General features: G+C 42.8%; 1 protein-coding gene across 2 annotated transcripts in view; it reads right to left on the reverse strand.

Moving 5' to 3' along the window:
* The window catches only part of LOC308525966 (uncharacterized protein), a 627,300-nt gene that overhangs the window by 13,492 nt on the left and 596,964 nt on the right, over positions 1-16,844 (reverse strand). For both annotated transcript variants that reach the window (XM_081100858.1, XM_081100859.1), the window contains 2 exons: positions 5,718-6,134; positions 4,286-4,397 (listed from right to left, as the gene is read on the reverse strand). In XM_081100858.1, the coding sequence (XP_080956984.1) occupies positions 5,772-6,134 (363 nt within the window). In that variant the 3' untranslated portion in view covers positions 4,286-4,397; positions 5,718-5,771. The remainder of the gene's footprint in view (positions 1-4,285; positions 4,398-5,717; positions 6,135-16,844) is intronic.

Consider the following 16,844-nt stretch of genomic DNA (forward strand, 5'->3'; position numbering starts at 1 on the left):
CCCAGGACCCTTCAATCCGCAGGCTGACACTCTATTCATTGAGCCAAACCAGCTAGGGCAAGGATAAAATGATTTATTCACATGAAACAATGTAAGACAATTGCACAAACTATGCTAGCAAAGTTTAAAGGAGATGGGAGACAATATGTTTTACAAAGGTGGTTTAACAGAAGGAAATAAAGACTCCATGTAATAGAAGTACAAGTAAAACAGAGAGATAAAATATAATGCCTAGAAAATATCTAATTCAATGGTTGACATTGATGAGAACTTTCTGCTTTTAGTACATTTTGAAGTCAACCATATGGTCTCATTGAGGCCAAAGTCATTTTTATCTTTTCATATTCTCTGTAACCCTCTGAAAAAGTCTAGATGAGAATTATTTACTGTGTCCATTATTAGACAGAGATCCTAAAAGTTCATTTATTTTAATCAGATTAAAGCTTGTAATAGTCAGAAACCAAGCATATTTTAGCTTCAGTGGACAGCCTGAAATGTTTGAAACCAACAGGTCCCTAAAGAAAACAATTAAAAGCATCTAAAAATTTCAATGTAATTCAATTAGTTATTTAAGATTTGGTTTCCATAAGGACTTACTTTCATAATTTAAACTATCTATATATGAACGACCAAGACAGCAACATAATACACAAAGCTTGCCCATAAGATTTATTATCATTACATTGCTACAAGCAAGTACCATTCCCAATACATAGCAGAATTCCATGACTTTGAGGCTTTTAAGTAAATGTTGGCATCTCATTATGTGGTGTTGCTGTGAAATACACAGAAATGGGAGCTTCCGAGCTATTTCCCAGGTCTGTTCCACATTTCCTGAATTTGCAGACATTCTGGGTGTTACACATAGACTTTTTCCTACCAGCTCTTTAGCTGTTTCTCGGTGTTGGTAGTCATTTGATTGTAACTAAAAAAAGAATGTAGTTTGTTGACCTTCAGGGACACAGACACACAGAATTATTGATGTGTTCCTAGAACACATCAGACTATTACAATGAACACAAGATGAGAAAGAATTCCAAAGTGGGTGCAAAGAGAGAAAAAGTAAAGTGTACATAAAAATGGTTCTGGGAGCAGATGTGTAGAGCATGCATTTGCCTCTAAGCTTAAATGTTTGAGAAAGGATCTCTCACTGAATGATAATTTCTAAATTAATGGTAGAGAAAAACACTGTTGAGGATCATTTCCACCCTGACCCACATGATAAGTGTGATGGCTTATAGCTCATCACTATCACTTTTTCCTGAAAGTGTTAATTAAGCATCTTGATATGCAGAGAGAAAAACAGTCACTATCTTGCTTATGGTCTGAGATGGACAGTCGACAGCACACACAGAAATCATACATGTCTTTGAACGTCTATGGCTAGAGCAGAATAAAACTGGGTGCTGCATAAGCATTCATCAGGATTCTCCTGGTTGCAGCCTCACTCAGACTTCCCTCAACATAAAGGGCATCTTTGGCTTACGTATCTGGAAGGTTCTGGGCCTCGGGGATCATCATAAGCACAATTTGGGTGTTTCTCTCATTTCTGTCCGTCAGGATTTGAACATGCATGGCCTCAAACTTGCTACTATTCACATTTTGGACCAGATTATTTTCCTGTGGAGAGCTGTTCTATATATCATAGGATGTTTAGCAGCTTCCCTGGCTTCTGCCCCATAGGCACCAGTGATGCCTCCTGCTCAAGTTCCTACAACCACAAATATCTCTACGCATTGTTAATGGCCCCTTGGAAAAGTTGTTGCCAATTGAGAACTACCGGCCTAGAGATTAATAACATGAATTGCAAAGACTTAAATTCTGTCTCTATCACTTCTAGATGTGTGACAATGAGCAAGTTACTTTACCTCTCTGTGCTTAAATTTAGCCACGGGGCACGAATTAGTACAAGCAGGGGTATATTTGCAATGTCTCTCTCTTTTTCATTTCTGTTATTTTTTGAGGAAAATAAAATCCACATATTTATTAAAATCAGATTAAGCTGCTGCAACTGCTGGTGTTGCCTGGCCAGTTTGCCAATATCGGCTTGCTGCTGGCGGTGTGCAAGTCCAGGCTGTGGGCTCAGTCACTGGACTGTCCATGCCCGTTTTTGGCCAGCTTTTTTCACTGGCATGCAGTAAGCAGCTAGCTCAGATTCCCAACGTCTAGCCAAGAGCAGGGTGGTTGTGGCCCTCATAAATTGGATGACAGAGCTGATTTCCTGTACCATTTCATTTTCATTATGCAAAAGTGGCAGTCCTAATTGCAGGCTCCCAGCCCACTCTGAATGTAGGCTAACGCTCTCACAGGACTTCCCTATACCTTTCTAACATACCTGCCCTCTCCAAACCGCAGCCCAAAGAGGGGCCACCGGATCCATGACACCTACCAGCTTTCCTTTCCCCACATTGCATCCCATCTTGTTCTTTTCACCATTCTCCTGGGGCAGAACAGGTAGGCTCTCTGACCCCAGACAGCCCTGCCCCTTCTGCTTCCCCCTGGATTCCCTTAAACTAAACCCATTGTGGTCTGATTTTCTAAATGCAGCTTTCAATTTGATGTCTTGCTAAAGAGGTCAAGAAGTCTCTATCTCCTGCCTCGGGATAGATACCACAGGGTCCATCTTGGGAGGAGAAAGGCTGTAAGGGAAACACAATTTTAGAGGGAGAATTAAAATGAATGGGAATATCTGCAAAAATGCTATTATGGAATGATCTCCAGATCTTTTATCTGGTGGCACGAGGCTGGTCATACTCTCTTTGTCTTGGTCCTGACTGGCTCAGGCACTGGGCAGAACGGAGCCTGTCCATGAAGTGCCCCCTTGCTCTGCGTGGTAGGGCTGGAGAAGCCACAGATGGCAAATGATTTGATACAGCAGTGAAAACAATTCTGCAAAGTCTCTTAACTTGGGAGTTCTTAACTTTGTTTGCTACAGTCTTTGTCTGTTTTCCTAAAAAATTCAAGAACATGTACACAATATGCCCAAAAACCACATATGGCCTGTGGCACATGGTTAGATCCAAAAATATCAGTATTTCCAAGGTGAAAGAAGCAAAATGTGGCAGCTCAATGTTTTACATAAAACACAGAAGAAGGGACAAAGGAGTTGTTGCTTCCTTGCAGCCTGCACCATGAAGAGTTCAGACTGCAGCCGAAGAAATGGAGATTCTGATTATACAGTTGACCCTTGGACAACCTGGGGGCTGGGGGTGTCAGCCCCCCCATGAAGTTTACATATAATACTTAACTCCCCTAAAACTGAACCACTAATAGTCTGCTGCTGACCGGAAGCTCTACTGATAATAAACAGTAGATTAACTCATATTTTGTATGTTATATTTTAAAGGGAGAATTAAAATGACTGTTATATGTATTATACACTATAGTCTACGAAGGAGTGGAAGGTAGGCCCTGCTCTTGTATAATAGTACATATATTATATGTACTAGATATTATATGTATTACATGCTGTATGTTATTTGTATTATATTCTGTATTCTTACAATAAATTAAGCTAGAGAAAAGACAGTGTCATCAAGAGAATCAGAAGGAAGAGGAAGTACATGCAAAGTACTGTGCATATTTATTGAAAAAAATATCTGTGCATGTGTGAATGTGCACAGTTCAAATCCGCATTGTTCAAGGGTCAGCTGTATATGTGCCAGGAACCTGTGCCTGGGCAGAGGTTGCTGCGACCCCGGGGCAGTAGAAGTAGTGTGGTGGCCTAGGATGCCACAGGCACAGTGACAATTGCTCTCTCCTTTGTGTGTGTTGGCCTGGCTGTGCAGAAGAGTGACATCCTCCCAGTTCCCTGTGGGGCAAATGTCAACAAGCGCCATATGACAGATGAGGTTGGGATTTATCCTTTGCCTGTTTTGAGAAAACAGCTCCAGCTGGTGTCACCTTTTCTGTGTGTCGATGGCAGTGCCCTAGGAACACTATCAGCCACTCGAGAGCAGGAGCCGCCTTCCACTCCTCTGTAGAGAGATGCCTTTCGGTAAGTTTTGGATGAAAGAGCTGTACCTGCAATGGCCATGCACTTCCATTTCAGTGTAGCAGGTGAAGAGAGGTGCAATAAAAGGCGGGGAAATAGGCCACTCAGTGCATCTCCATAGAAATTCTGCCCTAAATTATGAATGCCCCCTTCCCTCACAGGTTCCCCCAATCTCTTCTCTTGCAGTCACCTCCACATCATCTTCCCCCCCTTTCCCAGCAAACCACCTTCTCTGTCCTCCATGCTTTGCCACACAGGGAATGCTGGATACGTGTGCTCTCAATCACTTACTTGTGTAGGTTTTTCACGAGAGACTTTAAAGCCTGGCGATACTTCTCCATACTTGGGCTTAGAGCATATTTTGAGGAAATGAAACGGTCCTGATATATCCATATGTAGTTCTCTTCACCATATACAAACCAAGAAATAGAGAAGGTAGACAGAAAATGACAAGTGGGGAAGGAAGGTGAGAAAATGAGAAAACAGTCAAGGCCAGAATTCAAGGTTGAGAAATATAAACATCACCAAAAACTGAAGGAAGAAGTATTCTAACCCTTAAAATGACTAGCAGAATGTGGGGGAGTATTAAAATTAATGAAAACACAGAAATTCAGTACAACCCCCAGGAGGTAGGATGGGGAGAGACAAACAAAATCAAATACTATAATGCATCTTTTTTTTTAAAGGGAAGAAAGAAAATTAGCATGATGTGATCAGAGAGAATAGATTAAGTTTGAAGACAGTGAGGCTGAGCCTGAGTTACTAAGAGATCAAAATAATTTAAGAGAAAAATACCAGGTCCCTCCTACCATTCAACTTCCTGAATCTGTGACATCTCTCTTTCCACATCTCAGACCTACTGAGACACCAACTGTCAGTGCTGAGCCCCAAGAGGGTCAACATTGGGAACGGTCGTGGCCACAACCTGAAGGTGTGCTTAGGGCACCCTGATCAAAAAGTGCCTCTGGGTGCTCCAGTCAGACTAGTTCTGATGTTTCAGTACTGAGGTCAAGAGTACAGGCAGCATAGACCTCAATATCAAAATATAGCAAGCTAAGAATTTAAAATAATATTTCCTATCCACCTACCTTAGTGAATACATGTTTATAATAACCTGGAAATTCAGGTTCCACACTAAAATTTTTGGAGTCCTTGGAACTCTCTACTGGAACTTGGAGGTGCAGAGAAAGCGGGTCTTTAGTCCCCAAATCCTGGCACATAACATAACACCCGCACTTCCCACAGGGGCTTCATGCTACCACATTACTGTGGACATCCCCATCTGTACCTCCAAACATTCTCACATGTTATCCCTGCACACGGCCACCCCTTAGCTGGCACGGGAAGCGTACGTAGTCAGTCCACAGGAGGATGGAGCTGGTGGAAGTCTGCATTGGCCCTGGAAACAGGCTCGGGGTCTATGGAACATGGTCTAGAAGTGTGGACATAGTCTGTGCTCAGGCTCAGTCCAAACCCTGCAAACTCTTCACCCAGTAGGGAGGAGGTCAGTCAGGGGAGGACCAGGGAGGAAAGTCTGATAGCCCCGGCTTAAGGGCAACATTACCTCATAGTCATTAATTGGGGTTTACTGGGCACTAATCCGCAGAAGTCACCATGCTAGGCTGAAATAGCATGAATAGCAGTGCCCGGGGACACACTTCAAATGTTAATGGTTAGTATAGTTAAGTGGCTGAAATGAAAAGTAGATAATCAATTCTCATACTTTACAAATCTTGACTCTTCTGAGGCTCCTCATCTCAATAATGGCTCTTCCACATCAGCCCGATGACCACCGGAAACCTGGGATCACTCCAAATCTCTCCCATGCCCGGCCCCCATATGATGCTCCATCCATTCCATTTCCCAAATGCCTCTTCACCAGGTCGCTGAGTGCAACACCACCAGCTGACACATGGGCCATGGTTTGTGGAGTAATTGAGAGCCATGGAAGCTCAGAGGAGGAGCTGATCCTTGTGTGGGAAGGGGGACGGAAAGAACTAACGCTCACATTAAGCCCTTTGTTGGAAACTTCTCCCACATTATCTTTGGGAGTGGTTGGCTCTTGAAGGAAAGATTCATGTTGGATAAGAGAGGTGGCAAGGCCATTCTGAACCTGTATGATCTTGTCTTGTGCAGGAACCTACAAGAGGAAAAAAAGAATCAGGCTTTCATTCCTTTATTTTTAGGATAGTTCAATCCCTAACATTAACCAGAGCCACACTCTTTAATGGAAACACACCAGTACCTATAATAATAGAAATGTAATATGCTAATTAGACTAGACAACCTTCTGGATGAAGCTGGGGCTGCAAGGAAAGCCCAGGTCCCGGGTGCCAGAGAGAAGCCGGTGCTGGCAGCAGGGGGAAGGAAGGCCTACTCTTGCACGAATTTTGTGCATCTGGCCTCTAGTGTTTCCATAAAGGCTCAGAGAAGCTACTTTGCATTTCTGCCTTTGGACTGGTGGTCTCTCCTCTTGCGCCTCCAAACCCTTAACTGGGTGGCCTGTTGGATTGTCTTTGAGACTTTTATTTTCCAGGGACCTTTAAGAATCCCTTATGCAGCGGTGCCTGTAGCTCAGGAAAAGCAGCTCTGCACGAGCCTGGGGAGCAAGCTTCTTTGGCTGGACAGAGGTGTGAGAACCCAAGTGTGATGTCAACCTACCATGTGGACAGTTTTAAGCCAGCCCCAATGTGTACTCAGCTGCCCAGCTCTAAATAGAAGTCTTGTGCGCAACATGGAAACTCAGCTGTTTTATAACCACCCTCCCAAACTTCAAAGCACTTGGCCCAGAGGAGCCAATGAAATCTAATATATATATTTTTATTTTTATTTTATGCTCCCCGTGTCCATGCAATTGGAATAAACTGTAAATTAGGTGTTACGGCACTGTGGTTTGGTTAGATGTGATGGTTTAGAAATGTAGCTTTAGTTTGTTATAAGATAATAGCTGCTTTGCTTTGTTGTGACAGTAGCAATAAAGTAAAGTTATTACAATGTAAAATGTGGTAACCAACCCAAACTACTGAAACAAAGCCACAAATCAGAGAACTTTATGTGGAGAAGCTCCAACCAGTTCCCATCTCTGAACAGGTAGCACAGGAGCCTGCCAGGGCCATCAGTACTAGGTGGACTCAGGCATTTGCTATGGGTCAAACCATGTCCCTCAAAACTGTACGGGTTGAGTTTCTGTTGGGATATAGAGAAATTCCATGCCTTTTACATCACATAGAGGGGAGACCCCACTGAGCCCAAGCTGGTATCCAGATGTTCCTTGGCTTGTGGAGGGCACTTAGGGAAAGGCTAACATTTTTTTTTTTTTAAGAAACTGTAAGCAATGGGGCCAATGAAATGTGCCATGGAGTAGAGACATTTTCAATCTTGGCAGAGTCGGGGGGAGGGGGCTCTCAAGTTGTGGGGACTGTAAGGCACATGGCACCTGACAAGTGGTAACTTTAGAAGCAGCAGGAGGGAGGTGGGGACCTTCTCAGATCTTGGCTGCAGCTACAGCCCCAAAGCACCACCATCGAGGGCTTTAAATGGAGCCAACATCATCAAGAAAAGTACGAGACTCTCCGTGAGCTCATGTGGAACAGCCCAGGAATGCCAGTGAATATTGACGGGGGCTGGGAGAGAGAGAGACACATGCGTGATCTTGCAGTGCTTAGCTCCCAAATGGGAGGCAGATGCCGGCAAACCCCCGCAAAATATGGACCATTGCTCTGAATGTGACCCTGTTTGTACCTGGAAGTCAGCAAGGCTAAGACAACATGAGTTACAAATTGGAAACACTTCGGTTTGAGATTCTTAGCTAATATTTATTGAGTATTTACTATGTGCTAGAGATTGTCTTATGCCCTTTTCATGTATTATTTAATTCTCCATAACCTTGTAAAATAACTCCCATTGCTTGCTCCACTTCTCAGATGGAAGATTTGTGGCACATTAGTCTTCCTAAGCAGCCAGAGCTGGGAACCAAACTCAGACAGTCTGACTCCTCAGCTGTGCTAGTGACCATTGCATGATTCCCTCCATCATCACCCTATTGTGCGAGCCACCTTTCCTATAGCATTCTGGACTGATGCCTCTCGACCACTCCATGTGCCTGGAGTCTGACATACCCACTAACACATCTGTACTGTGAAATTCCTATAGATATGTAATACCATGCAGAATAGACAGTGATGTGCACCTCTTGAAACACTTGCACATCATAAGAAAACAATTTCCTGAGCTTACAGTAGAGTCAAATGCAGGGGTCCTCAAACTACGGCCCGCAGGCCACATGCAAATACAAATATTGTATTTGTTCCCGTTTTGTTTTTTTACTTCAAAATAAGATATGTGCAGTGTGCATAGGAATTTGTTCATAGTTTTTTTTAAACTATAGTCCGGCCCTCCAACGGTCTGAGGGACAGTGAACTGGCCCCCTGTTTAAAAAGTTTGAGGACCCCTGGTCAAATGTATTTTAATTTGGTAGGAAAAGACCCATGTTCTAAGAAAGACTAGCACCCAGAGAACAAGATGTACAGCGACCCATTGTGAGGCCCCCAGTTCCCATAGACTCCATTTGACTTCAGGCCAAATGGGCCCTCCCAGATGGCCTTGGCAATAACTTCCGAATGTTCAGAGGCCTTGCATGTGAAAGGTATATGCAACTAGATATATGTGTAAAATTCCCACGGCTGGAGGAGAGGGTGCAACTTTGTTTATAGACTTTCAGATTTTTCTGTTTTGTTTTTGGTTGGTTAAAAAGCTGACAGACTGTATTACAGCTAACATTCCCATATTGATTATACCATTTCTGAGCCTGGCCTCCCTGTGACAGGAGCAGCATAATTAGTTTTTTACTTGTTAAAATATTTGTAAATCATTTGTACTTTTATGGGGTACATAACCCGGCTGTTACCCTTCAAATACTCTTCTTGTAACTTGTTTAAACAAGAAATATCTCCTAGAGGAAAGTGTCACTGCTGTCCTTCACTGAGACTCTAAGGTAAGGACCTCTCTTGCTTGTGAAATACACAAGGGCATCCATGCCACCATTACTTAAAATAGGTCTGTAAGAGGAGCGATCCAAACAGACGCAAGAACAGCCACTGCTGCTCAGGTGCTCTGCGTACAACATGGGGAAGCAACTGGACCAGGGAAAATGTCGGATTTGGGATTTTGTTTATGTTTATTTACTTTAAGCTACTGTTAGCCACAATTGTCAATATCAGCCATTAAAAAGCACTGATCTGAGGCCCATTGTGAATAAAGTATTGATACCACTTATAATTGCACTAGAGGCCAGGTGCACAAAATTCATGCACAATGTGGGGAGGGGAGGGTCCTGCAGCCCGGCCTGCACCCTCTCCAATCTGGGATTCCTTAGAGCAGTGGTTCTCAACCTTGGCTGCACATTAGAATCACCTGGGAATCTTTTTAAAATCCTGATTTTTGGGCCTCATCCTCTGGAAATTCTGTTTCTTTGTTACTGTTTTGGCTTCACCCCATAACAAAGAAACAGAATTTCCAGAGGATGAGGCCCAGAAATCAGGATTTTAAAAAGATTCCCAGGTGATTCTAATGTGCAGCCAAAGTTGAGAACCACTGCCTTAGAGGATGTCCGGCTGCTGGTTTAGGCCCTAACCTTGCGGGACATTCCTCTTGCAATCCGGGACCACTGGCTCCTAACTGCTCTCTGCCGGCCTGCCTGATAACCCCTAACCCCTCTGCCTGCCTGCCTGATCACCCTTACCTTGCCCCCCCTGTCTGCCTGATCGCCCCTACCTTGCCCCCCTGCCAGCCTGGTCGCCCCTAACCACCTCTGCCTTGGCTGAGCTGCATTCTGGCCTCCCTCTGCTGGAGACAACCTGGACGATCAGGGGAAGGTGCCACCCCCATCACCCCGCTGCTGCTGCTGCCACTGGTGGCCACCATGGCTGCCTGAGCCTCAAGCCTCACAGCTGGACACAGCTGCCTGAGCCTTGGGCCAGCCCTCACAGCCTGAGCCTCAGGCAGCTGTTACAACTTTGTCCAGAAGGACATCCAGAAGATGTCCACCCTAATTAGCATATTACCCTTTTATTAGTATAGATCATTGCATGGTTATCTTAAAATATGCAACTCTGGAACAGGACTTCCTTTTTATTGTGCCCATTGAGGGTTGCTACCTCAACAACAAGCAGGGTACAAGGCTATGCAAATATTCCAAAGGAGCCACAATTACTTAAGTTTCTTGGAAATCCTCTTTGGATGTGGATTTCCAGTCTCACAGCACAGCCTTTTGAAGAGCTTTAACAATCCTAAGTCCTGTGTTTTTTTGTTTGTATGTTCGTTTGTTTTCATTTAAAAATTGGAGTGAAGTTGAATCTGGTTAAAAGCCAAAGTCACTTGAATATAAATCTCATAAATGATTGCCTTAAAAACTGTGTATGTTGATATAACACACATAAAATAGCAAGACATAAATGCACAGAGAGAAGAAGGATTGTGTCTAATGATTTGTAAATGAGCCAAAGGTCCCTGGAAGCAAACGCAGTGTCCCTGGAGTAGGTATGTACCCTGAGCGTGAGCCCTGTGTTTACAGGTGGCAGAAACCCATTCAGTTCAGCTTAAGTAAAATGATAAGAATACACAAAATTCACACAACCTCAGGGCAGGAAGTCAGCGTGGGCCCCATGAGAGACCACAATCATAAATTAGTCTTAAGAAATGAAGAAACTTGTTTGTTCTTCCTGAGACTACTGGATCTCACCAGAGCATTTCCAGGTGCCTGGTCTTCACCTCTGCAGGTGGGCTGACTACTTCCACAGGACCTCAACTCTCAGGACAGGGGCGGGGGGCTGGCTGAGCTAAGACTAGCACACCTACAAAGGAGACTCTGCTGGGTTCACTCAGGCATGCTGTGGGATAGAGGGCGTGGGGTGTAGGATGCAAGTAAGGAGAGTAGAGAGGGTTGGTGTTTGTGCCTGGCCAGGGGGCAGCTGAAGGTGGTTATCTGTTAATATCCAAATGGTTTGCTTTTGAACCAGAATCTAGTGTTTAAAGGAAAGACACACTTGGATCAAATTTCAAAGGATTTGCATCCAGATGATGGCAACAGAGAAGCCAGTTCATAATTTATCTAATAGGTTAAAAAAGACTTTGCCTGCTAATCAGTTTCTAACTCACATTATTATTATCATTTTAATGTAAAAGCCAAATTGTAGTCCTCTCAATAGAGAAGAAATGAATGATCATAAAAATTTGTTCATGCTACCCAGTCCCCTCAATCCTTTTTGCATCTCAGGAAAATCAATGTGTAGTGATCTGTATCAATTATTATTACAGCCACACCAAATGGTTTTCCCTGTGTGAATAATAGAAACCTTACATTTACATGCATTTTATAGTATTCCAAAATGTTTTAATTTTTTTCATGCAGTAACCCTACAAGACAGAGCAGTATTAGATTGAACCATACAAAATGGTCATTTTTATGGTCAAAAGTGGCCAAATATTGACAATTTTGTATATTTTGACCTACTGTTAGTGTAACCAGTTAATGCATGAGTCAAACAATTTATAGCTATGTTAATCAACAACTTGAACTTTCCTGGTTCTGAGTGCTAGAGATGGAATAGGATCCATGTCTTCTAGCCTTTAGCTCAGTGTCATTTCCATTGCAATATTATACATAAGAAAAGAGCATGCCCATAGTCATATAAACCAAATGTAAGCACGTTGTCTATGTTTATTTTGTGATAAATTCACTATATATGATGATAATGAGAAAAACTTCAAGAAATCTGCTTTAAAGGTTCTTCATTAATTTTTTTTGCAACCGCTTGCATTTTTCCCAAATTAGCAAAGTGCAAAAAGAATCAAGTCATTTATGCTATGAAAAGATTACATATTTAGTTTTTCAAATTAATTGGTTATGAGTAATTTATTTTTTTACCTCTGCTATTTAGGGTTCAGGGAGCTAAAGAAAAGAAAATTAGAAAATTGTAATCATTTCAAAAATGATTACATTTTTGAAAGAATTTTTATGTTATGAAAAAATATTTCTTTACATGTCTTAGTTTTCTTTTTTAAAGAAGTCCATTCTGAGAAAGATAAAAGTATATCTTTGTTTTCTGATATAGTTGTCCTAAGTAATATCAGAATTAGAATTCACATCAATAACCCAATCCCTCTTTGTTTGTGCTAATGTTTCTTTAAAATACAGCTGTGTTGCAAATGAGTAAATCATATATGACTTGTTAGCTTTTTTTTTTATGTTACAGGGGATTCCAGAATATTATTGTATATATAATGTTTTCCCGAGATTTAGCAAATGACTATCAAACATGGAAATACAGTTTAGCAGCTTAAACTAAAAGAAATGAACATCATTAATTTAAATTCAATTAGCTGGCTGCATCCTAGCAAACGGCACTAGCTAAGTGCTTCAAGTGTCTGGTGTGGGAATTCCGTTGGTCCAGCGAGCCCCTGATTTCTGTGAGCAGCTCGCAGTTGTTTTGTTGCCCTCGAAGATAGATCCCTTCTCCCCATGCTGCACTCACAGCTTCTCGGGGCACGGGGAAGATGGCACCGATTTGTTTACCCATGAATGCTTTTGTGAGAGGAGAGAGCCTCTGTGCTTCAACATTTCCCCCTGGACAGAAACTTGGGCGGGGGGAGGAGGGTATGTCTGTGTCATTTTACTGTTTTTATCCTTCTGGCTCTTTGAGAGGATCTTCTTCTACCTTCTAAGCTTAAAACCTAACAACAAAAAGAAGAGGTTTTTTCCAGATTATTATTCATTGTTATTTCCAGACACAAATGGGTTATCAAAAAAATTCAGAATTTTTTTTTTTTTTTGGAATAAAAGACAACTCCTGAAATGTCATCTGGTTGCATGTGTATTTTTTTTATTTATTTATTTATTTATTTATTTATTTATTTATTTATTTATTTATTTATTTATTTATTTTTGTACCTGGTGGATTCTGTCAGCAGGCGAGGCTCTGTGGGAGAGAATCAGAAAGAATAATCTTGATATATATAGTCTTCTACTCCGAGATTCCCCCGCCACATATACCCACACACTAGTTTTACATTTTTGGTCTATGACTATACAAGGTTGTCCATGTTAAGTGAAAACAAAACATCCTATCTAATAAAGAGGGAATATGCTAATTGACCTCCACACCCTCAAAGATGGTGGCACCCAGTCCCCTCAGCCCTGCTGGGGCAGCAGGTGCGGCAAGGCCAGGCCTGCCTCTAGAGTTCCCCAGTTCCCTCAGCCACCCAGCCCCCCAGGGCCTGCCTGAGGCACAGGTAACCAGGGCCAGCTGAGGCTTGAGCTGCCAGCAGTGGCAGCAGCAGAGGTGTGATGGGGCGTCACCTTCCGCTGATCGCCGGGTTGCCTCCTGCCCCTGAGGGCTCCTGGTCTGTGAGAGGGGGCAGACCAGGCTGAGGGACCCCCCTCCAGTGCATGAATTTTCATGCACCGGGCCTCTAGTCTACTATAATAATCCTGTATTAACACATATTCTTAGTATGATACTCTTCATTGATTATCATTTTCATGGTGTATGATCCAATTTTGTCTTTCAGTTAAGTCACTGCTTAACCTTTTTCCACAGATTAAAAAAAAAAGAAATATAAAAAGCCAAATAAAATAGCTGTGTTAGTGGCAATTGATGCATAATAGTCTGAAGCTACCAGAACCCCAAAACTCAGTGGCTTAAAACATTAAATGCTTATTACTTGTCATAAGTTTATGGATCAGCTGGGTAGTTCTGGTCTCTGTTGTGCCTACTCTTACCAGCTGTGGATGGGGTAGTCAAGTCTCTGGTCTTGACTGGGTCCCTCCCCTGTTTAGGACTCATCTGGGGGCTGGCTGATCTGGCCTCACTGTTTTTTCTGATGTTTGGCTGATTCTTGACTAGGACAACAGGGGTGACTGGTCCATCATCTCGTTATACGGCAGACTCGCTCAAGTTTAGTCACATGGTGATGACAGGTCTCCAAGGAATGAATGAAAAGGTTCAAGGCCTCTTGATATTGAGCTTCAGATCTGGCATGCTGTCACCTCCACCAATTCCATTAGCAGAAGCCACTCACAGCCTTCCGTCAGATTCCAGGGTAGATGAAAGAGACTTTCCCTTTCAGTGGGTGGAGCCACAGAGTCACCTTGCAAAGGACAGGGAGCCAGGGAGGTGTGAACATGTGTGGCCATTGTTAAATGTATCCTATCACAGTAGCTATTCAAGTGTTTTCAAAGTGAGCTGCACAAAACACTGGTCCCATCGGTGGTCTGCAAAAAAAAAACACAGATGCAAACACATATAAAAGGGAGAAGGGTGAGGTCCCACATACAATGAGAAAATTGCATTTATTCGATCCCTCTCCTCAGTGCCTAGAGATGAGCCAGCAGGAACGGTGACTCTAACTTTCTTAGCAGGAGCAGCTACAACTCCCCGTGGGTTCCAGGCTCTTTCTTCTCTCTCAGCAGCAGCAATTGACCTGAGACTCAGTTTCCCAGAGGCCCCTCAAGTCTCCAGATACCAGACAAGTGGAATTTCCAGCAATCCCCCAAATGGCTGGTGTCCAACAAGTGCAGGCTGCTGGATGGCTGAGCCCAGTTCTCCTCATTGAAGATGGTTCTCCTGCTTATATCACACAAAGGGAGAGCAACAGGGTGGCAGAGTCCTTTATGGGAATACAGCCCCGCAGTGTCTCCAGCTGTGCTCTGCCCCAGCATACCTCCCTCACATCTCCACAGGACTCTGAGAGAGCGGGGCTGGTGCGCCTGCTGAGACCCGGCACCAAATGACATTTGCTGGTGTTTGCACACAGGCCATTACACGAGAGGGTCAAACAAAAATGATCAGGGTTCTTTGATTCTTTACTATAGAACCTAGTGCCTTTGGTGATTGACTCTCCAATAGACAGAATATACAGTTTCCCCAGCTTTGTAGGTTAAGGACCCTTTGTTCAAGGAGCATCTTGCAGACTTGATATGCTGGAGAATGCACATTGGAAAATGATGTCTCATTTAAAGGCTATAGGTCAGTAAAATACATCGAAAATGCAGATTCCTAAAAATGCTCATTGTTTATCACATATGCTTCTTCTACTTTCAATCACTTCTCAGGAGTTTCTGACAGCCAACATAAGCAACTAAACAGCAGCAACTGGGGGGAAAAAAAGTAGAAGTCAAACAAACAAACAAACAAACAAAAGACAAGGCCAAGAAAGAAAACAGTTAAAGCTGTCAGGTAGAATAGCCCAATGCCTGTTACATTGTAGTTGCTGCACAGAGAGTGCACTGAAACAGGATCTGAATGCAAAGTTTAATGTGAATGAGTTACACAATGAATGTAATATTTATGCTTCATTCAACAAATCGTAGTTATGCCTCTACTGTGTATGGGTTGGGTAGGTTACTGGGGACATACAGCGTCCTTCAAAGGTTTACAGTCCAGGGCAGGACTGATCAAGGTGCAGCTCGCCACCTGTTTGGGCCAATATGGTTTATCAGCACTCCGCTGAGCTCCTTTGTTTATGCATTGCCTCTGGCTGCTCTCATGCTCAGTGACAAAACTGTGTGCCGAGACGTCTGGCTGACATAGTTTAAAATATTTACGGAGTGGCCCTTTACAGGAAATATTTGCTCACAGACTCCAGGTCCTTCTTTAACTGCTTCCGCTCCGTATTCTTTCTCCTAGAGAATGCATTTTTTCTTATGGATGCAGTGACTTCTTCTATAGAAATGACTCTGCAATCTCTCTACCCAGTCAGAGACATGGGAAATCTTTCTAGAATTTCTCAATTTATCCAATGAAAGCAATCACCTGCTTGCTGTGCTTATTGTCCATGTTAGTCCTCAGTCTAGGTCAGGGTTGACTCATAGGTTAAAGGTGAACAAGAAACATGACCATTCAGATTTGAGGTGCATATGGAACACATTAGTATTGCTCTAATAATATCTTGTTTTACTTTGGAGGTTCTCAAGGTGCTTGCTGTAAGTAACTCTTTTACTCTAATATGCCAGGGAAATTACTAAAATTCACTGATATCATTGCTGTCCAGCTGTGAGAGCAGACACAAAAGGGTTGATTCCCTGACAGTGAGAGTTACTCCTAAGGCTGAACAACAGGGCTGCTCCTTCATTCCATCTCATGCAAAAGCTAGACTTCCGTTCCTTGAATTTCCTTCTCCAGGTCTTCATTTCAATTTAGCTACCCCTGTCCCCCAAATGGTACTCAGCACTATTATTATTTGGTGGAAAAATGATGGTGCAAGGGTTGGTGTTATTTCCTCCCCCTCCCCCAAGAATTCCCCATGAGGTTATTTCTGCCTATGTCTGCCTTAAGCCGCTGACATGGTTCCTTCCTTGCTCCCAGGGCTGGGGTTGTTTCTGTCTCTATGGAAAGGTGACAGCGTAGGTGCAGTAAGCTCTGGATGAGTGGAAAGCCACGAATTCTGCCCTTTTGCTTCAACAAAAGCACTTTCTAAAGGAAAGAGGAGACTTCCCCTTCTAAAAAGCAAATTTTCAGGAATTGTAGAGACGTTGGAAGTCTAAGAGATTTTCATAAAAGAAAGAGCAGCAAGATGATTTTTCTCCCAGGACTGCTGGAGCTCAGCTGCTATATAGCTCTGCAACTCTGCTCACTCACTCTGTCCTCCATGTATTGTATTTCAATAAAAACTTAATAAACAGAATATTAAAGATTTGAAGAATTATACAAAGTATTCAATTTCTAACCCTGCCATTTATTTTATTTTTATGAGATATCAGGACCAGTTTAATAAGTATAATAAACATAAACTCTGGCATTTATAACACTATTCACCAGATTAATACCAAATAATATTTTCTAGAAGTGCCATT

Source organism: Myotis nattereri (genome assembly GCF_964212035.1).
Source record: "Myotis nattereri genome assembly, chromosome: 10".
Lineage (NCBI taxonomy): Eukaryota > Metazoa > Chordata > Mammalia > Chiroptera > Vespertilionidae > Myotis > Myotis nattereri.